Source organism: Macaca mulatta, chromosome 20 (genome assembly GCF_049350105.2).
Source record: "Macaca mulatta isolate MMU2019108-1 chromosome 20, T2T-MMU8v2.0, whole genome shotgun sequence".
In the NCBI taxonomy this organism is placed as follows: domain Eukaryota; kingdom Metazoa; phylum Chordata; class Mammalia; order Primates; family Cercopithecidae; genus Macaca; species Macaca mulatta.
This window is the reverse complement of record NC_133425.1, coordinates 76,176,966-76,200,083: the sequence shown is the minus strand read 5'-3', so window position 1 is coordinate 76,200,083 and position 23,118 is coordinate 76,176,966. Positions and strand designations below refer to the sequence as shown.

General features: G+C 43.5%; 1 protein-coding gene across 1 annotated transcript in view; it reads left to right on the top strand.

Moving 5' to 3' along the window:
- The first annotated feature begins 3,685 nt into the window (after positions 1-3,685).
- Positions 3,686-23,118, top strand: part of CDYL2 (chromodomain Y like 2) — a 204,710-nt gene continuing 185,277 nt past the window's right edge. The window contains exon 1 of the mRNA XM_028841318.2: positions 3,686-3,747. Coding sequence (XP_028697151.1) covers positions 3,724-3,747 — 24 coding nt within the window. The 5' untranslated portion in view covers positions 3,686-3,723. The remainder of the gene's footprint in view (positions 3,748-23,118) is intronic.

Below are 23,118 nucleotides of genomic sequence, written 5' to 3'. Positions count from 1 at the left end.
TTTGGTGTAGAGTAAACACCTACCGTTTCAGAATTCCTCCCACCATTTGTTTGGGCTTCTGCTCATACCCGAGTCCCATCATGTAATTCTGGTAAAACTGCCAATTGTCATTATTCCCATAGATAGGAGTGTGACTTAAGCCTGGCCAATCATAGTGTCCTATCAGTTATTGACTATGGTGATTGGACCGGTAAGACAGCATAGGAGCTACATTGGCCAAATAGAGTCCTTCCCTGGGAGTTAGAAATACTGTATGAGGCATAAGCCCAGATGAGTGGCCAGGTGTCATATTCTTAGCTGCATGGCAGAAGCCTGTCTTCAACAGGAAAGATACCAGCATGCAGAAAGAAGGAGAGAATAAGACAGGCTATTTTATATCCTTTCAGACCTTGAATCCGGCCAATCCTGAGAGCAATTCCATTCTTTCCTAGTCTATGTGAGTCAGGAAATACTCTCTGGTTTTAAGTTAGAGCTTTCTATCAGTTGATCTTGAGTTACGACCAGTATGAATAGTCTACCACAGTTTGTGGAAGATGGTAGCTATCTTCCATTCTCCATGAGCAACACTAGTTCTCTATCATCTGCAGAACCTAGAGCCTCACTGTTAATTGGTTGGGCTGACCTGCCTACCGTGGGTGAAGACCCTTCCCCCCTTCATCCCTCAGGAAGCACCTGCCTTTTCTGGAAGCTAGCCATGGTCTGGGGGTAAGCTCAAAATAAAATGGCGTTATGACGGATGGGTAGCTCAGTCACTCAGTTTAAAACCTTAGTCATCTCTGTATCCTTTCCTCAGTCGCGGCCCCTCCCCGAGTCCTCAATGCACACACATCCTGTTAGTCATCCAGTCCTGCTGATCTGAATCGAATGCTTCATGGAAGTAGGTGGAGTAACCATAATGAAAGTTAGCCTGGTTCTTCCTTCTGAACATCTCGCAAATCCAGTTTTTCTTCTTCATTTCTACTGCTACCACTAGGGACCATTGCAATTGGTCTCCCTGCCCCTAACCTCAAACCCTGCAGTCGATTTCCCATATTTCTTTCGGAATTTGTTTTCTACAGCGCACTTTTGATAGCCACATGCTTTTGATTGATTCAAAAGTTGTCATCAGTTTCTCCACTGTTGACCTGCTAAATAGTAAACTTCTTAGCTTGGCTTTCAAGACTCTCCACGAACTGACCCACATTCATCATCCAGGGTCCTGTGACCTCTATAAACCAGTCTTCTAATCTTCTCATACCCCTCCCATAGTAGAATTGCCTGCCATCTACCCTGAATTCTTCTCCTCACTGAAAACACTGTCCTTCCTTTTCTATGAGTCTTCAAGATCCATTTCAGTCTTGAAACATTTCCTGAGCATGGCCATCCACACTAAGTATCCTCTTCTGTGAACTCTGTAAACAACTGTTGTCTAGACTAGGGTTTTTCAAACTGCAGTCACATTCTCAGGGAGTACTTGGCCAGTACAAGTCAAGCTTTTGGTGTTTTTGTAAAACTACTGATTATATATTCAAATTTGGCTGACTATATTATTTCCAAGCCTAGTTTCCTTCTTGTCTTCTTCCAAATTACATCCTCATGCTATGGTGGTGCATTTATTCATGAGTACAAATTAAGAATCATTAAAATTTGTTTTGCTACCTACAGATAGAGAACTGCTTATTATTACTGTTATTATTTAAAACCATGACCACTGGGAAAATATCAATATGAAGAGAGAAGTGCTATAACAATTTCAACAGTTTCTAAGCCAAATATGCTTTCTGATTTATTAATTCCTTACCCTTACCATTTTTTCCTTTATCATCTTCCTGCGGGATTTTTACTAGAAATTGGTATAAAATTTGTTATACTGGCATAGTTGGAAAAACATTCACTGTGTACCTGCTGTCTCTCAGGAATAGTGGAAGATACTTGCGATACAAAGATGAACGAACCCCTATAGGAAGAACAAGAGTGTTCCAGATTGATTCAATGTGGAAGGACATTCTAGGCAGAGGGAACAGCAAATGCAAACTCATGTGCCCTGGAATGAGCCTGACATGCTCCAGGTTCCATGGATTTTTTTTTTTTTTTTTTTAATAGGATTCAAAAATTTGGTCACTTTTCAAAGTTTGACAACTTGTGGATTAAACAACTTCTCGAGCCCCTCTGCCATCTCACACTCCATGAGGGCAGTCCAGGTTGAGACTCAGATACAAATCACCTTTATTGAGTTCTGCTAGGATGGACAGGCCACTTCATGTGTACATAGATCCTCTCCTTAATTCTATTTAAATCACTTAGGTGACTATCACCATCTCCCATCAAGGTTCAGTGACCTGCCCACAGCCTCCCACGTAGAAAATGAGCCAGGGAGCACGTGAGTTAATGACACATCACATCTGGAGGCAGGCAGGCACTTCATGGGTGGGGATGAAGATCTTTCCTCCAATTTCAGAAGTCCGACCTTGCAGGTCCTGAAGTAACTATATACATATATTTTTATAAGGAGAACCCTTTAAGCAGAAGGGTGACCATTTATCCATGATATTGGTAGCAAGAGATGGCTTAGGAACGGGTTTGGATTTTGGAGGGCTTCTCTAGCTCCTCCAGCTCCGCAGCCTGCCACACGCAGGATGACCTTTTAGAACAACTGAGTGCTCCATTACACTCCTCACTTGCGGATTCAAAGTCTCTGTGGGCAGGGTCCCAGTTGTGCCTGTCCAGGGACACTGTGCACTTGGGTTGACTTTGGTAAATGTTTGAATAAGGGATGAGTGAATAAATGCGGGGAGAGGGGTTGTTGAGGGAAGGCCACGCCTGGTTCTAAAGACTTTCCAGGGTTTATTGGGTGGCCACGCCTGTCCTGGATCCCCATGGTGCCTCTGGATGGGCAATTTCATCCCTCCTCCCTGTGGCCTCCACATCTTACAACCCAGCCTGGAGGGAGGGGCCAAGCAGCCCCGAGGGGCCAGGTCTCCCAGGCGGTGCCCACTCCCCTCCTGGGTGGAGGAGGGACGTGGGGACCCCTGGCCGGCGGGGCACGGTTGGGGCCCCTTCCCTGAGGTCTGCAGCCGCAGCCCTCTACCTGGCTCTCCGGCCGCCCCTTCGCAGCCCCGGGTCGGGCACGCCCGGCGGGCACCTGGCCCGCCGTCCCCCGGGGGCCCCGCCAGCGGCCCCCAAAGCCGACCCGGGGTGGCTGGGCGGGCCCGCGCGCTCGTCGACTACGGGACCGGTCCCCCGGGGCGCGGCCGGGCAGCAGCCCCCGCCTCCCCGCCCCGGGGGCCGGGCCGGGCTCCCGGGGGGCGGGGACTCGCCCAGTGGCAGCAGCGTCCGGGCCGGCGGCGGGCGCCGGGCGGCTTCCTGCAGGCGGCGCCGGGGCGAGCCGTTGCCGGCTGCAGCCACCGCCGCCGGGTCGCCGGGTCGCGGGGGCCGCGGCGCTCGGGCCGCGTCCGTGCCTCCCGGGCGCGCTGCGCGGCCGTCGCTGCTGCCCGCGCTCGTGCCGCCGCCGCCGCCGCCGCCGCCGCTGCCGGTTACGCCAGCCCCGCCGCCGCCCGCTCTGATTCTGCGCATAGGCAGCCCCCAAGCCTGTCATTCTGCAAAAACACAGTTTACTCAACACACCACACACACTCGCACACACACGCGCGCACACACACGCGCACACCGGCCCCCGCGCGCACACGCACGGAGGGCGCGAGCGAGCAGACGCGCACACCGGCGAGCCAAGTTCCGCAGCCTGGCATGGCTTCTGGGGACCTTTACGAGGTACGGGGACGCGGGGGCGCGGGCCGGCCCCAGCCCGCGGGCGGCGGCGGGCGGCGGCGGCGGGCGGCGGGGACCGGGCCGGGGCCGGAGCCGGGCGCGATCCAGAGTTGCCGAGCCCGCGGCGGCGGCGGCGGCGGCCGGAGGGTGGCGGGGGCCGGGCGCGCCTCCCGCCCGCCGCCCGCCGCCCGCCGCCTCCCGCGGCGCCCGCGCCCGCTCCCTCTTTCTCTTTCTCTCGCACACACACTCTCTTACTCCATCTACTTTGCGGCCTTGGAGGGGAAGGAGGAAGCCGGGCGGAGCCGGGGCGGGGGAGGTAGCGGTCCCGGGGAGGTGTTTCTCGCCCGACGAGCCGCCTCGAGTGCAGAAAGTACAGGTAAAAGTCGGCGCCGGACGTGCTGGGAATGCGGGGGGCCAAACAAACCGCGGCCGGCAGGGGTGTGGGGCGGGGGGTGCGCGGCCCGGCTGGGCCGGGGGCGCGGGGGAGGAGGGGAGCGGGCGATCCGAGTGGAGCCTGGCCGGGGCGAGGCGGGGTCCCGGGTGGCTGCGAAGGGGGCGGCTCGGTGGGGGTTCGGGGGGACAACCGCCAAACTGCTCCCCGGGGCCCCCGGGCCACCTCCCTCAGCCCCCACCTGCTGCCCCCGCACCGGCTCGGACGCCCTCCGGGCTCGGGCGTGGGGGCGGCCCTTGCGGGTGTAGTGCTCCCTGGGGGAGAAAGGGGGCGCTGCGGAGGGCCCTGGGTGGGAGGAGAACGTGGAAGTCCGAGGCGATGGGGACATAGGACACGGATGCGAGCCCAGCGCCCAGCACCCAGCACTCTCGTCACCCTCAGTGGATACCTGGCTCCAGGTCCTAATGAGTAGTAGCCAGCGTTGGATACTCATGTCTTCCCAAAAGTGGCGAAGGAAGACATTAGTCTGGCGTCTTTCAAACAATGGAGGAACACCCATGGTCTTTGGGGAGCAAGGGCTTAGGAACACAACTGTACCTGCTTTGGGTTTTCCACAAGTGGACAACACAAGGAACAGCCAGCCACCACTCCCCGGAGGGAATGGCCTCAGAGGTGTTGGCCGCCAAGACCAGGTTGAGGATAAAGAAGTTAAGAGACCAGCCATCTTCAACCGGAGGGCCTGCTGGGCCTCCGAGAAACCAGCCGCATGGGTTAGCCTGGACCTGCCCTTCCCTGGTTGACACGATCTGGTTCTCAAGGCTTTGGGCTGCATTGAGATGAGCACCAAGAAGGGGTAGAATTAGCCTTTTGCGTAAGACATTGCAGGGTGATCCACCCACGACAGACTGCAGGGCTGATTCATAAGAAGTTCTTTCCTCTAGGCCCTTGTGGGCAGTTGAAGCTTTTTCAGATGGTAGGTTTGCTGACTAGTGTTAGAGAAGAAGAATGGAGAAAGGAACACAGGTCTCCTGTGTGACCATGGTCTTGTGGATGATTCTGGAGTTGGTGAGGCCCAGGCCTGGACTGCCGGCCCGCAGGTTCAGGTGGGGTGGGTGGGAGACCTTAGAGCTCCTTGAAAGAATGGTGTACCTTGCCCTATTCACTGCCCTGTGGCCTCCTCATCTATGCTAAGAGACAAGGTGAAGTTGGATAGAGATCTTGTGAAGAACTTCGGCAGATGTGGCCAATGGATCACCCAAGCGCCTTGGTCTGTTTCAAGATGGTGGAACAATTTTTGAAATGGAAAATTGAAGCACAGTAAAACAGAAGGTTTGATTGAGTTTCCTGAAGTGTAACCAGCACTATGGGGGCATTGGCTGAAAGTAGATATTGTTTAGGGGTGAAACTGATCTGGTTGGAATCGTGGAGTTTTCTACCCATTGAGGTTGAGTCTTCTTAGAGCTGTTGACCTTGCCTGAGTGAAAAGTTGTATCTTGAAGGTGTTAAGAGGATATACTAGGAGCCATCAGTATTTCCCCATTTAAAGTTTAGAACTTATGAACCTTCTGGGGATAATTTCTTGTTTAATGTTCATCTGCAACTGCCCTCCTTAACGCTGGTAATTGTCGTTGCCAGATGAGTCTGTTAAGATGAGAGTTTTCACGATGGCTTTGGAACTATCTTAGCATCTGAAGAGTTTTTATAGAATTTCAATAAGCAGGACAATAATAATAATTACTTCTGTGATAGTAGGTAATTGTACTAGATGGAAAATGGCTTTCCCGTGGCTGATTATTTGCATAGTCATTACTAAAAGGACTAAATTGCATTACGAGAATATAACCAATGTCAACATTTTTATAGCCTGTGTCTACATTACATAACATATACTGAGAAATTTAATTTATTGTTCAAATTTAGCTGTAAGAACAATTAAGAAGTGCTAAGTGTACATTAGCATATATATTTCTGACTGTAAAGTTGTTGTGTGGGTAAAAAGTAGAATATTGATTTAAGAAAAATATTGGAATATCCAGTGTATGTTGACTGGCCTTGAAAGGAAAAAAAGAAAACAGATTTCATTCTAAATTATGAGACCTGTTTATTGCTTTCATTAAATATTATACTAAAGTGTACATAAAATGACTTCTCGCAATCTCTACTCAAGAAAACACATTTTTAGTGGGTTAAGAGTTCTTACATTTGTAATTGATATATTTCACCTGTGTGTCTGCTGACATTATCTTTGACCCTTTATGGTGAAGTGTGACGAATTATAGAGATTCTTCATCTTTTCTTTGGCGTTTCAGACAATTAAACTGTAAAGAGTGAACCTCCATAAAGCAGTTTTTAGGAATAGGTGCTGATTTTTAAAGACACCAGAAAACAAAACCTTTGTTTATGTAATAGGACTCTTCAATCATAATGAAGAAATAAGGAATCAAGCTCAGGTTCGAAAATCTTGGATCTTGATAGATAGTTCTGGTTTGTTTCTCCTGTAGTGGAGTTCTCATCATCTTCTCGTGCATTGTAGCCATCACTTATAGGAAGGTGATTTTAAATTTTGGGTTATGTCGTAGAGTCAGGTATCTGTCTGGATCCCAATTGAAATATCCAGATGCCCTGGTCTGTATTCTGCTAAACATAGGGGCCATGGAGTGGCATCCTGTGAGCCAGGTCTAGGCTGCATACACATTTTGCCTTGGCTCAATGGTAGATAAGAAAAACGATTTGAACACTTCTAGATGGAGCATATGATCTCTAGCTTGTCCCTGTCCCCTTGCTCCCTATTACCAGGCACCCATTCTCCTTATGTCATTCACTGGGCTCCAGAAGACTTTAGAGTTTGCAACTCGATTCTGGTCAATCTTTTGCTAAGATGTTTGGGTGTCAGGAAGAAATAATCAGTGGGATAGGCACTCAGTTTTCTTGTTTCTCTCTAGGTTTCTACCTGCTTGTACATTCAATTACTTGTTGACTGAATCAGTGAGCAGAAGACTGGTTTAAGTATATAAAGTACCTTATGTGACCTTTTTTGTCCTTATGTTGAGTGTTACCCTCTATTGTCTTTTCTTTCCCAAGCTCATGGCCTCTTGGTGGTGGTAAAACCGTGTGTAGGGGTGGCTCACTTCTCTCTCTGTAGGGAAGTGTCCACAACTCTCCATTTTTTTGGATCTTTTCGGTTTGCGGTTGGTTGAATCCACAGATGTGGAACCCATGGATATGTAGGGCAGACTCTATCTGTACCTGGCATTCTGCAAAATCACGCACCACTAAGAATAACAAAGTTTATGGGAAAAACAGGATTGAGGCAGACCACTAAAGAGCCGTGGAACTTTTTTAGCAAGTTGGTCCAGCCTTTGCCGTCTCCACATTGAGCTTTGCTTCCCTCTTGTCTCTGTGGATTGCAGAGGGCATTTGCTTCTAAGAGAGACGATTTTATTGAAATTAAGTCTGATCCAGGGTGTAGCCTTCTTCGTTTATCTGTATAAAGAGAAATGTTTTCATAGCTGTTCTTGCAGTTTTGCCATGAGGTCAACATAGTGGAAAGCATAGTGGTTCTTAAAGCCAGTAAGTCAGCCACTACTCATGTTAAAGAAAGGCACTTGAGTGCATTTCCAGCTTTGTTCTGAGGTCTTTACATGTTGTTAAGTCTTTCTGTTTCCCTGTGAGAGTGCTTACCTTGATTGCTGCAAAGTATTAACAAGCTAGGAAAAATTGCATATGAACCAACACAGATATCATTCCTCTATTTACCAATCACGTCTAAGGTCATTCCTGTCAAAGAAATACATGTACTAGCAGAACTGATGGTCTGTGATACAATTTCTTGAATCTCTGTACCAGTATTCCAAGAGGCAGCTATCTTCAGAGAAAATGTTATCGGTTGGATTGGATTGATTCTTTGGCACATAGAAGACACCTGATGAATATGGAATGAGTATATGATTCTCCCACCTCTTGAAAGTTATTTTAAATTATTCCCTCTGGGCAGGCATCAGCTTATTTTCAAGTAGGCTTTTATGTCAGGTCATTCCTTAGTGCATGAGATAATTTCTTCAGAGGCTTAAGCTGTCCTAGTAAGGAGTTGATATGGTTCCTTGCAGCCTGGCCAGTTGCTGAGAAGTGGTTCAGGCCTGGTGATTATTGGAGATCTTTGTATTGGAGGCATGCATTTAGATTACCAAGATTTGGATCCTCTGTATCTCTCAGATGGTGAAAAGAAGTATAGGTGTGGTTGAATTCATAGCACCATCATTCATTTGCTATTTCATATTTATAGACCACCAAATATATGCCAGGCACTTGGGGAACAATGATGATCACGTGCTCCAGGAGCCTGGTGGGAGATACAGTTAACAAAACAAGTATTTTACAGTACAGTGGGGAAGTGTTAATAGGGACGATGGTGTTCTCTAGGAGCATGTTGTCGGGGGTGGGATATGTGACCATGATCAGAGTTGCTTGAGAATATTTATTATCTTCTCTGTTTTTGAAAGCATCACTAAAAAATAAAAGCAAAAAAGAAATACTATAAGATCTAAGAGAACTATTGTTATGTATTTAGCATGTAATTGGTGTTCAATAAATACTAATGTGATATCCGAATTAATTAAAATGTTAGCTTTTCGGGTAGTCACAAAAGTAGGACTGGGTTTGTTTTCTACGTATGTTTATGTAATTTAAAAAAACAAATCGGGATACTGGGTACGTATTCTTTGTAACCTATTTTATTTTCACTTAAATATATATATACACACACACATATATATGTATATATGTAGATAATATAGACAAGCATTTTCTCAAATGCTAAAATATTATTTTGTGTTATGATTTTTAAATGACAGGTTAATTTTCCCTTGAAAGCACCATGTTTTCTGTAACTAATCCCCTGTTATTGGATATCTAGATAGTTTCCATTTGTAAACCATTGTAAATATTGATGTTATGAACATCCATAAACACAATTATGTATTTGTATGCATATCTTACTAGTTTCTTCAGCATAAATTCTGAGAAGTGAAATTGCTGTATAAAGTTGACCCTTGGACAGTACTTGGATTAGGGGCACTGATCCCCTTTGAAGTTGAAAATTCACATATAACTTTTGACTTCCCAGAAACTTAACTACTAATAGCCTGCTGTTGACTGGAAGTCTTACTGATAACATAAACAATTGATGAACATATATTTGTATGTTATATGTAGTATATACTCTATTCTTACAGTAAAGTAAGCTAAAGTGGAAAGTGGAGAAAATTTTATTAAGAAAAATCATAAGGAATAGAAAATATATTTCCTGTTCATTAAGTGAAGTAGATAATCATAAAGGTCTCCATCTTCATTGCATTCCCATTGAGTAAACTGAGGAGGAGAAGGAGGAAGGGGAGGGGTTTTCCTTGCTGTCTCAGGGATGGCAGAAGCAGAAGGAAATCTGCCTGTAAATGTCCTGCACAGGCCAGGCACGGTGGCTCATGCCTGTAATCACAGCACTGTGGGAGGCCAAGGCAGGCAGATAGCTTGAGCCCAGGAATTCTAGACCAGCCTGGCTAACGTGGAGAAACCCCTTCTCTACTAAAAACATATAAAAAATTAGCTGGGCATGGTGGTATGTGTTTGTAGTTCCAGCTACTCAGGAGGCTGAGGTTCAGGGATTGCTTGAGTCTGGAAGGCAGAGGTTGCAGTTAGCTGAGATGACACCACTGCACTCCAGCCTGGGTGACAGCGTGAGGCTCTGTCTCAAAAACAAAAAACAAAAAAACCCCTGCACAATTCAAACTCTTCTGTTCAAGGGTCAACTGTAGTTTGATGAATGGTAACATTTTTAATGCTGTTGATACATATTCCCAGATTGTCCTTCAAAATTAACAGTGGATTAGATTAGAGGAAGAATAGAAGTAGGGCAGCCAGTTAATGTGGTGTTTCAATAATTGAAACAAGATGATGGTGGCTTCAACTAAGGGAGTGGTAGTGGCAATGGAGAGGAGTGGAGACAACTGAAAGGTTTAAAAAATCAAATTTGGTATATCAGTCAAGCTTATGTTTGGTGGCATATAATAGAAAATGTACAATAACAGTGGTTTAAACAAGGTTTATTTTACATGAAATAAAGTTTGGAGCTAGGCAGTAACAGGGTTGATTGATAAGATATGCTCTGTGACATTCTGAGAGTACCAGGTGTCCTGGGAAAAAAAAAAAAGGTAAGGATAGAAGGGTAAAAGTTGAGTATTCTCTCCATAAACAGCTGTCTGGTGGTCACACATAGCTGAAAGTGTAATTTTCAGCTGTAGTTTCCCCTCCCCTCCTGAAATAAAACTTGATTGATGGTCTGTAGGGATTGAGGGAAAGACAGGAGTTAAGGTATAATTTCCAGGCTTCCATTCTAGTCCATTAGGTGGATGGTGGAGCTGGGGATGAGCATTGGTTGAAGGGAGTGGAGGCAGTGGAAAGCACAGTGAGTTTGGAGTGTTTGTTGAACATCCAGGTACAGATGTCCACGGCAGCAAGTCATGTGTGCCTGAAGCTAGGGAATACTATTTGACATGGTGATAGGGACTGGGAATAATTAGTGTATAGATTATAATTAAAGCCAAAGAACAGTGTGTCAACATGAGGAGGGGTCTTGTGATAGAGAAAGTGGACATTTTAGAGATGGAAGAAGAGATATAAGATCAGATGTACAAGGGGTCGCAAGAGAGGTAGAAAAAGAAAGAGGTGTTGCTGGTATGGAAGGCAATGGAAGATTGCATTTTAAGAAAGAGGGGATGGTTAATAGTGTCCTTTGGAGTTAATAACCAGTGAGTCATTGGTAACCTTGGGGTGCATCTATTCCATAGAGTGTGTTGGTGGGTCAAGGATGGCTTGATTGCAGTGTGATGAGGTCTCTGGGAGTTTGGGTCTTCTGGATTTAGAGACATCTTTTATGGGCAACTCTTCTAAGGGTCTTGGGCATGATAGTAAAAAGAAAGTGTATGGGATATCCAGGGTGAAGTGGGAGAATGGATTAGTCATCTCCACTTTTCTAGTTCTGTACTCTCTCTGCCCCTTTGGATGCCTTGGATAACAAAAGGTTGTTGTGTGGACTTTGGATTATTGGATTTACATGTGTAGAAGAGGTGATTTTCCATAAGCCCTGCTGACCTATAATATATGTATTTCATGTCTTCAGAAATTTTAATTGGAGAAAAAAGTAGAACATATATAATATAGTCATACAAAAATTTTGTTAATTAAGAATTTGTTGCAGCAGCATTTAGTGAGAAGGGCTAAGATGGAAAGAACATGATGGTGCTATTGATAAGTCAATGTGATGGTCAGTTTTATGTCTCAATTTGGCTGGCTGCAGTCTCCAGTTATTCAGTCAAAATCTAGGTGTTGCTGTGAAGGTCTTTTGTAGATGTGATTACAGTTCATAATCAGTTGACTTAATAAGGGAGATTATCCTAAATAATCTTCATGGGCCTGACTCAATCAGTTGAAAGACCTCAAAACTAGAACTGAGGCTTCCCTGAAGAGCTAGAAATTTCAGATGTGGGCAGTAGCTTTAGCCTGGGCCCAAGTATTCCCACTTGCTCTTCCTGATGACCTAGCCTATGGATTTTGAACTTGACTAGCCCGCCCCACAACTGTGTAAGATAATTCCTTGCACTAAATCCCTTAATGTATATATTCTAGTGATTCTGCTTCTCTGGTTGAATCCTGACTGATGCAGTTAGGGTTCTTGTCCACATTCCATCATTTGTTAATAGTGTATGGCTAGACAAAGCTTTTAGTCTTTTGAACTTCTGCTATAAAATGAGATCTCTTCTATTTTTGAAAACTCTTCTTCTGATTCAGTCTATTACTTCTTCAAATAAATGCCTTGATTTCAGTAGCTCCCATCATCTCGCACATGTATGCATGTGTAATGAGGGGCAAGCGTAGAGCTCTGGGTCTTAGAGTTGAACTGGTAACTCCAAGAACTCAACCAGGCCTGGGTGTTCCATTACAGTGGAGTGCTCAGGATGGCAGACATGGGTGGTGCTGGGCCTTGAGGAGAGGCCTGTCCTGGACCTGAAATATATCCTTCTCTGGAGTCAACCCCTGGCTCTGGTAGGTTGGTGAATGACCAAGAAATAGCACTTCTTGGTCCTGATCCACCCCTTCTTGTCCCTTCCCTCAGTTCATTGTCATGCTCCTGTGTTGCCCAGTTAGCCTTAGCTAGTGAGTAGAAGCTGCTACCTCCAAAGGTCACCCCACTCCAGTGAAAGGCCCATTCTTTGACCAAGTCTTTATAAAACGATGGGTTCCTGAGAAGCCTTGCAGAGCCGTTTGTTTATTTTTTATCCCAGTTTCTCTTATAAAGGCCGCTGCTGCCAAATTATTTCCGCTTGACTCCAGTCGTTCCATCTCTCCCAGAATTTTCATGTTGGTCAATCACCACATTGATTTATAAGTGACTTACAGAAGATTCAGCATGGAGACTTCAGGGATATGTTTGTGGGACTGGGGCTCTGGGCCACACACTGCCATACCATGAATTCCTCTACTGAGAGGCCACTACCCTCCCCTCAAATTCTTGATCAGGGAACTTTTCTCCTTGATTTTCATTACCTTGTCTTCTAGTCTAGTGTTCTTAAAATTATGCCTCAAGGGGCCTTACTAGCAAGCTATGGGAACTTATGCAAATGCCAGATTTGAATTTTATTTGAAAGTAGTCATTTGTTTAATAATCCATGAGTCAAATTTTTATTGTATGTCAGCTATGGACCTAGAACTATGGTGGTACTAGGGCTGCAGCCATGAATGCCTTTAAAGTTATCACTGGGGCTGGGTGCAGTGGCTCACGCCTGTAATCCCAGCACTTTGGGAGGCCGAGGTGGGCAGATCACCTGAGGTCAGGAGTTTGAGACCAGCCTGACCAACATGGAGAAATCCTGTCTCTACTAAAAATACAAAATTAGGTGGGTGTGGTGGTGGGCACCTGTAATCCCAGCTACTTAGGAGGCTGAGGCAGGAGAATCGCTTGAACCTGGGAGGCGGAGGTTGCGGTGAGCCGAGATCGCGCCATTGCTCTCCATCCTGGGCAGAAAAAGCAGAGCAGAACTCCGTCTCAAAAAGAAAAAAAAAAAATCACTGGGAATGGGGAATGTAATAATTAAAAAATTCAACAATCATATATGGTTTAATGTACCATATTTTTTAACACATTTAAGTTTTCCATATGTTAAAAGGTGCAGCTGGGTCAGTTCTTTTTTTGATGAGCATACCTCAGAGTATCTTTTTCTGCTATTTTGACGTATATTTGAATAAATGCACTATTTCAGCCACAGTAGTTCTTCAGTGTTCTTAGAAAAATTCAGGCCTATCCATGTCTCCTCACATAAAATTAAACGAACAAATACACTTTTACAGCACAGTCACCCCAGTCAAATACCACTTAAGGCTGGTGAATGTTCTAGACATGGTGTAATAATCAGAATGTGATAACAGTAGAACGTGTAACACTTTGTATCATTATATTGTATAAAAGGTAGTGTTGGGGTTTATTGAGAAGACCGGGTCCTTCTTCTCTGACTCAAATTTGAGAAAGGTATGGGGACAATATTGTGTTAGAGGTTTTTCTCCATGAAACAGGTATTTCCTTCTCTGATTTCAAACTTCAGAATCAATTAGAATGAAGAATATCCTGAGGACTGCAAGACAAGATGGTCAAACCAAACCTGATACCAGTTATAATTACTTTCATAGCAAATCAAAGATTGTATTTTTATTTACAAACAACCAAATGCAGAAAGAAATTGTCGAGACTGTTACAGGAAGGCAGCTAACATCTTGGGCCTCATTAAAAAATTTTGCTGTTAGTGAAAACAGGCTTTATTATTTTCAGAAGTTAATGTAATGATAAGAAAGTATCATAAGCTAAACTTACAAAAGACATCTACACTGAGAAATTCCAGTGTTACGGATCCTGGAAACATATTGATAGGGAAATGGTTCTATTGCTGAGCTCCACCGTGTTCTGCTAGACCCTAAGCTCGGTGAGGGCAGGGACCATGTCTGTATTATCCAAAGCTGTATTCCAAGCTTGTGGCACTTTGCTGGGCCTGTAGCTTTTCAGTAAATATTCATTGAATGAATGGTTGAAAATATTTGAAACCTGTGCTTCCAGGCCACCTTGGCCTTCCTGCAGTGAACTTCATTGAGTGCTTCCTGTATGGCATTAGTCCCTCTCTTTTCTAAGAACATTCGTTCAGATTGTCCTCGAAATTCCATTTTGCCTTCCACTAGACCTTGTATAGATTTATTAGGTAACAAAAGTGCCTTAAAGCAAATTGAAACATTTAAGCCATTGTCCCTCATCACGGGTGAGGACTGGATTGAGAGTGGCCATTCTCTATTAAGTTGTGCATATGATGGAGACCCTTTCACACTGAGCACGCACCAAGACCGCCCTGTGGTTTGCATTTGCTTCTGCCATTTGCACCTTTGCTTTTCTACTCTAGCCTCAGTGGCTGGCCTAGTTTGATATATACCATCCGTTTTAGATTGGGTTGCCTGGAGAAGGACTCTGGAATGGGGAACTGTATCCAGAGAGTTTACTGAAGAGTGCTTTTGGGAGACAAACTTGTAAGGAAATGTGGAAGGCAGGCTAGGACGATGGCGAAGCTGCTCTGCAATGAGGTTACAACTAAGATCTCAGCCGATCCTATGGGCAGCTCTGGAACCGTAATGGCCCTTCAGAAATGTCCCGTATTGAGGCAAGGGAAAAGAGCCCTTATATCCCAGCATCAGCCAGTCATTGCTGGTGGGCTATTCCATGGGAAGGGGTATAGACTTGGGCAGGGCAATTACCTGTGGCAGAGGGCAGTTCCCTTTAAGGGACACATCTGTGAGCGTTTAGCAGCAGTGATATTCCTAGCAGCTGTGGAGATGGGCACATCGACCCTGAAAAGGAGACCTGGGTGGTTATCACATTATCCATGACACCATCCCTTCTTGCCCTTTACTGATGATTGAGTCTCTCTACTCTGGATCCCCCAGAACACACGCCTGTCACCTTGGTTGTAGTTTTGGTTGTTGGTGCTTCCCTTGAAAACATCACTTGTCATTTGCAGCTTCTTGTGGCAGCCTGGGTATGAGAACTGATAGACTGGCCATGTGTTAGGAGCATGCTTATGGTTCCTTTGACTCCCCATGCAACACACAGCATAGGATCACGTATAGATAAATATTTCAGGGGCTGTCACTTCTTTTGGGTCGCCACCTCTTGTTCTTGAAATATTTTCCTAGAATGGTCCTCCACTTCTCAGTTGCCTTTGTGTCCTCATCTCCTGCTGCCTGTTCCTTAAACATTACAGTTTCTCGTGGTTTTGTCCCAGGGTTCTTCTGTTCTTTCATTGTACTATAGTGATTGTATGGTATACAATCATGTATGTATGTATAGTGATTGCCAAGTCTGGGATATTTGCCTGGATTTTTCTCCTGAGCTACGGAACTATCTGTCTAACTCCACTTGGGCTCTTTAAACTCAGAATATCAAAAGTTGAACTTAGGATCTTCCTTCTGGATTCCTAGCCTCAGTAGCACCCCCATCCACCTGTTCCCAAGGTAGAAGTGCAGCCTCCTTTGTTTTCCCAGATGCCATGTGTTGTTCTGTTGAGTCAGCATCCTACATATTTCTTGACTCCATCTTTTTTTCTTGATATTCACTCTCACCACTTTAATTCAGGAGAAAACTCCCATAGCTTGGGTCATTCTAGTACCTCTCAGCTGATATTTCTGCATCTAGCCCTTCCTACTCCCATTTTTCTCTGGACTATACTCACGAGTCTTTCTATAATGTCCATTTTATTATGTCTCCTTCCTGATTAAATGCCTTTAAGTGATATATAAGCTTTTTGTGGCTTGACTTCTTCTCACCTCCTCCTATTTCTCTGCTTACAGCATGTATTCAATCCAGAGAAATCTGTTTTCAGTTCCTTGACTGTTCCATGCTCTCTCCTTTAATCATATCCTTCCAAATGACTGGGACACTCTCCATTACCAATCCTTGTCACATTTTTGCTTGTTTAATTCCTATTCATACTTCAGATCACAGCTTATGTGTTACTCTTGGCAAAGCTTCCTCAGCTTATCAGGAGATTTCCACCCTTTCTTTGGGCTCCTATGGAACACTTTTCTTCTCTCATTATAGCACTCAGCTGAATATGTAGTATCTTATTTTCTAAATCTCCCACTACATTGTAAGCTTTGTGAGGGCAGTGATTCTCTCTGTCTTGTTTCATCTGTAGCAGCTAGCACAGTGCAAGACTCAAAAACCAATCTGTTTAATGAAAGAATTAATATATTCAATCTTTCATTTACGTGAAAGTTGGAATAGTCTCAGGTATCTCTATAGTCTCTTTGGTCTGATGCTTAAAGGCGTTTTCAATTTTTCAGTTTTCCTTAATTCTTGAATGTGTTTCCTATATCTTTATGGATCAAATAATGGGACATGTTTTCCTATAAGCCAAACTCACTGAAAGCATCCAGCTTTGTATTATCAATACATGTAATCTTGTATTGAGAGGATTGCTAAATCCTGGAATTGGCAGAACTCTTGGATGTTGGATGAGAGTTTTGAAGTCATCTGTTTAGTCTTTCACTGAGATATGTAACAGGTGATCAAAAGTGAGGGCCTTATTTACTCTGTTGAAGGAGACAAATGCTTAAGATGCTAAAACTGGTGATTTGCCTTCACTGAAATCTAAGTGTGTTGGACATGAGACAGAGACTGTATCTTCCTGGACTATTCTGGAGAGTCTCCTTGAAAATCTTGACGTCGTTATCGCTTTCTTATACAAGATTTAGCAGAGGACGGCAGGGAGGCTCAGCACAGCCTTGAGTCTTGTTTAGCTCTCTTGGTGATCCAGAGTGGGGCCGAGACCTACCCCACTGACTGACTGACATTATGGGGAGCACCTTATATCTGAACTTTTCCTAGAAATCCAAACTCATCTGTGAACTGTTGGAAGTCAGATCAAGTAATAGAATCCAAAGCACCTGTTACTTTAAGAAGGAAGGATACAATTTGAATGTCTTGATATTTACATTGCTAATTTGCTTGTCTGTATTGCTACCTAAAACCACATTCACTTTGAGGATTATGATTATGGTGTATATGAGAGCTGTGAAGCAGACTTTGGTAAGATCTTGTATTTAATAGAAAGAGGAAGGGAGCCACACAATAGCTGCCATTAGGATGCAAAAATATATGGAGCTTCTTCAAACTGCAAGCCTATTTTTTTCTCTTAATTGCTGTATATTTTGGTGTTGTGTAGACAGTGATTGTTTTTGCACCTTGATTATCAAACATGGCAGAGATGGCAAAGTCTTTGCTATCTTAGGTATTTCTTTATTTTATTATCACCCCCTCGGGACTTGTGTAGCTACATCTATGGTATTGGCTTTTTGGGAAGCTGGTGTAAGTCCTGTTAGCTTATTGACTTAATGAATTGCTGTGTAATCTCTTGGAGTAACCTAACCTCTGATCCTAGGTGTTGCATAAAAAGGTTGTTGAAGTGATACTTCTTATTTTTCTTGAATATGCTTCACAATAATTGTAAAAAACAGTTATAATAGCATTTGTTGTTATTTTATTTTATTTTCGATTTTGGGGTTCATGTGCTAGTTTGTTACATAGGTATTACATGTATAATGGTGGGGGCTGGGTTTCTAGTGTACCCGTCATATTGTACCCAATAGGTAATTCTTCAACCCTCATCCCCCTCACATATTCTTCCCTTTTGGAGTCCCCAGGGTCTGTTTTCACCACCTTTATGTCCATGTGTACCCTTTGTTTATCTCTCATTTATAAGTGAGAACATATAATATTTGATTTTCTGCTTCTGTATTAGTTCATTTAGGATAATGGCCTCCAGCTCTGTCCATGTTTCTGCAAAAGATGTGATTTCATTCTTTTTTTAATGGCTGCATGATATTCCATGGGCATTTTCTTTATCCAGTCAACAACTGGTAGACACTTATATTGGTTTCATGACTTTGCTGTTGTAATAGTGCTGTGATGAACATAGAAGTGCAGGTGATTTTTTGTTTTTTTGTTTGTTTGTTTTTTTGTTTTTTTTGTTTTTTTAAGACGGAGTCTCTCCCTGTTGCCCAGGCTGGAGTGCAGTGGTGTGATCTTGGCTCACTGCAACCTCGTCTCCCAGATTCAAACGATTCTCCTGCCTCAGCCTCCCGAGTAGCTGGGATTACAGGCACCCACCACCACGCCCAGCTAATTTTTGTATTTTTAGTAGAGACGGAGTTTCACCATGTTGGCCAGGCTGGTCTTGAACTCCTGACCTCCTGATCCACCCACCTCGGCCTCCCAAAGTGCTGGGATTACAGGCGTGAGCCACCGCACCAGGCCCCACAGGTGTCTTAATGTAATGATTTCTTTTCCTTTGGATAGATACCCAGTAATGGGATTGCTGGGTTGAACAGTAGTTCTGTCTTAAGCTGTTTGAGATATCTCTATACTGTTTTCCACAGAGGTTGAACTAATTTACATTCTCACCAATAGTGTATGAGTGTTCCCTTTTCTCCACAACCAGGCCAACATCTGTTGTTTTTTTTTTTGACTTTTTAATAAAAGCCATTCTGACTGGTGTAAGATGATATCTCACTGTGATTTTAATTTGAATTCTCTAATGATTAGTGATGTTGAGCATTTTTAAATATTCTTTTTGGCCACTTGTATGTCTTCTTTTGAGGGCTGTCTGGTCATGTCCTTTGCCCAGTTTTTAATGGTTGAAAACAAACAAACACAACAGTCATAGTTGTTTGTTTTTTTCTTGTTGAGTTCTTTGTAGATTCTGGGTATTAGTCCTTTGATGAGGGCATAATAGAAACAGTAATAATAGCATTTAATATGTGCCAGACACTATGGTAAATTCTACACGTGTATGTTATCATCTAATCCTTTCTATAAGATGGGTACTAGAATTATCTCCATTTTATGATTCATAAATTAATTCATAGCCACCAGACAGTAGAACCAACATTTTAAACCAGTCATCCTAGGTGCCTTTAATAATCTCTTGATAAATTATAAAATGCCTTTGATTTTCCTTCTAAATTCTGTCCTTTTGTTGGTGGATGATACTTCTGTCGTAGCACTGTCTTGCACCTGTGCTTTCCACAGAATCCCAGGTATAGGTCAATGAGTGTTACACTAAGAACAAGAAAAGGAAAAAGAAAATCTTCCTGGTTTTCCATGCTTATGGCACAAAAACACGTGTATGTTGTATTGTTCAAGAGAGGGATTGCACAGGGCAGCTTTGGTGTTGGTATGTAAAGGAGTTCTTGTGAATGAGTTAATCAGGATGGGAAAGCATCTCTTTGAGTCTGAATGGATGTCTGTCAATACTGACTCACAAAAAGTGATGACTCTGCACATCTTAGTAATTGTGATGGTGGAAACCGTTTAAGTCTTGATCTTCTTCGTGTTGGTTGGCTTTTACTCAACTTTAGCAGTGAGAAGACTGGTTTTGAGAGCAGTTGGTAACATTTCTTGGTCAGTCTAATTTTGTCCTTTTAGCATATTTATGAGCCTCAGTGCATTTTTTTCATGTGCTTTTTTCCCTTTTTCTTTCATTTGGCATGGTGCTTGCATTCCTTCACAGTTGGAATTGGCAGGATAATGTTTCTGAAACTTTTCCTTTACTACCATGTACTGTACTTAAGTTTTGTACCTGGTGGACGGTGATGCCTTGGTTATATGGGTTTGTGCTCAGAACGCCTAGACTTCCTATGGGTAAGGCAGATAATCCCAGATTCCAGCAAATATGTCTGCATGCTTGGCATTAAAAAGTATTAACAAAGCATGCACTTTACTAATCTTTACTAAAATTAAGATAATATGTTCAAGTAAGTAGAACCATTTATTTCAATACATAAAGAAATACGAAGGACTGGGAAGAGATATATAAAACTATTTTTCACCACCTGAGTGACAAGCAGTAAAACACTGATGGTAATTTACCATGATAGTTTTCTGTGAGAAACTCAACTGGAATAGAGAGGAAAACTGAGATATGAGATAATACACACACACACACACACACACACACACACACACACACACACACACACACACACAGAGAGAGAGAGAGAGAGAGAGAGAGAGAGAAGAGAGGAGAGAGAGAATGAACATATTTTATATCTGTCCTAGGTATTTCACATTGAATTTTCTAGGTGACCCGACACTTCTGTTGATTTTAACCAAGAGTCTCAGAGGTCAGAATGCCTTAGATGCTGTCAAGTCTAATTTCTCACCCAGCATATGTATCCTTATGATTGCCTAGTACCTCCTAGGAAACTTCCTAAGGAAGGGAGTGCTTTGCTTTGAAGGGCAGTCTCTTCCATTTTGGCATGGAAGTGCTGGGCGTTGGAAGTGCTCTGGTATAAAGTGAACCAAAGTCTGCCTTCTTGTGTAGTTTCTACCTGTGGAACAATGAGTTCAGTCCCCAAGACCTCTCAGTTCCATTTCCTGGCTGGCTTCATTTCCCCGGCTGCCATCCTAGTTCAAGGCACTCATTTCTTTCTTCTGGAAGAAACAATAGTCTCTTAACTAGACTCCCAGCATTTCTTCTTTGTCATCTATTCCTTCAGTGTATCTAAAGCGACTCCTTGGAAAGGTAATTCGGAGCATGTCACTTTCTTCTTCTTCTTCTTTTAGGTTCTGGGTTACATGTGCAGAATGTGCAGTTTTGTTACATAGGTATTCACATGCCATGGTGGTTTGCTGCACCCATCAACCTGTCAGCTACATTTGGTATTTTTCCTAATGTTATCCCTCTCCTAGCCCCCCATCTCCCACAAGCCCCGGTGTGTGATGTTCCCCTCCCTGTGTCCATGTGTTCTTATTGTTCAACTCCCACTTATGAGTGAGAACATGCAGTGTTTGGTTTTCTGATCTTGTGATAGTTTGCTGAGAATGATGGTTTCCAGCTTCATACATGTCCCTGCAAAGGACATGAACTCATCCTTTTTTATGGCTGCATAGTATTCCATGGTATATATGTACCACTTTTTCTTAATCTAGTCTATCATTGATGGACATTTGGGTTGGTTCCAAGTCTTTGCTATTATGAATAGCGCTGCAGTAAACATACATGTGCCTGTGTCTTTATAGCAGCATGATTTATAATCCTTTGGGTATATGCCCAGTAATGGGATTGCTGGGTCAAATGGTATTTCTAGTTTTAGATCCTTGAGGAATCACCCCACTGTCTTCCACAATAGTTGGACTAATTTACACTCCCACCAACAGTGTAAAAGTATTCCTATTTTTCCACAACCTCACCAGCATCTGTTGTTTCCTGACTTCTTAATGATAGCCATTCTAACGGGCGTGAGATGGTATCTCATTTTGGTTTTGATTTGCATTTCTCTAATGACCAGTGATGATGAGCATTTTTTCATATGTCTGTTGGCTGCATAAATGTCTTCTTTTGAGAAGTGTCTGCTCATAGCCTTTGCCCAATTTTTGATGAGGTTGTTTGCTTTCTTCTTGTAAATTTAAGTTCTTTGTAGATTCTGGGTATTAGCCTTTTGTCAGATGGATAGATTGCAAAAATTTTCTCCCATTCTGTAGATTGCCTGTTCACTCTGATGATAGTTTCTTTTGCTGTGCAGAAGCTCTTTAGTTTAATTAGATCCCATTTGTCAATTTTGGCTTTTGTTGCCGTTGCTTTTGGTGTTTTAGACATGAAGTCTTTGCCCATGCCTATGTCCTGAATGGTATTGCCCAGGTTTTCTTCCAGGATTTTTATGATACCGGGTCTTACGTTTAAGTCTTTGATCCATCTTGAGTTGATTTCTGTATAAGGTGTAAGGAAGGGGTCCGTCCAGTTTCAGTTTTCTGCATATGGTTAGCCAGTTTTCCCAACACCATTTATTAAATAGGGAATCTTTTCCCCATTGCTTGTGTGTGTCAGGTTTGTCAAAGATCAGATGATGGTAGATGTGTGGTGTTATTTCTGAGGCCTCTGTTCTGTTCTGTATATCTGTTTTGGTACCAGTACCATGCTGTTTTGGTTACTGTAGCCTTGTAGTACAGTTCGAAGTCAGGTAGTGTGATGCCTTCAGCTTTGTTCTTCTTGCCCAGGATTGTCTTCCTATGTGGGCTCTTTTTGGTTCTATATGAAGTTTAAAGCAGTTTTCCCCCCAATTCTTTGAAGAAAGTCAGTGGTAGCTTGATGGGGATAGCATTGAATCTGTAAATTACTTTGGGCAGTAAGGCCATTTTTACAATACTGATTCTTCCTATCTGTTAGCATGGAATGTTTTTCCATTTGTTTGTGTCCTTTCTTATTTCCTTGAGCAGTGGTTTGTAGTTCTCCTTGAAGAGGTCCTTCACATCCCTTGTAAGTTGTATTCCTAGGTATTTTCTCTTAGTAGCAATTGTGAATGGGAGTTCATTCATGATTTGGCTCTCTGTTTGTTTGTTATTGGTGTATAGGAATGTTTGCGATTTTTGCACACTGATTTTGTATCCTGAGACTTTGCTGAAGTTGCTTATCAGCTTAAGGAGATTGGGGGCTGAGATGATGGAGTTTTCTAAATATACAATCCTGTTGTCTGCAAACAGAAACAATTTGGCTTTCCCTCTTCCTATTTGAATATACTTTATGAGCATGACCCTTGCTTCCAAAGTCTTCAGTAGCCTCTGATCACTCTTGGACAGAAGTCCTAAATACTAATGATCTTGCCCTTGCCCACCTTTCTGGGCTTGGCTAACACCACTCTCCCTTTTCTTCCCTGTGTACCAAACTTACTGACTCTTTTTAGTTCATGCAAATAACCTTTGCTTCATGACCTTTACTCATGCTGTCTCTTCTGGCCCTGCCTGGTTTCCTCGTACCTTTTTGAGCTCTAAAGTTGTTTCACTAAGGTTGCTTCCCTGACCTCCAGACCAGGATAGACCTCCTTGTGATGTGTTCTTGGGGCAGCCC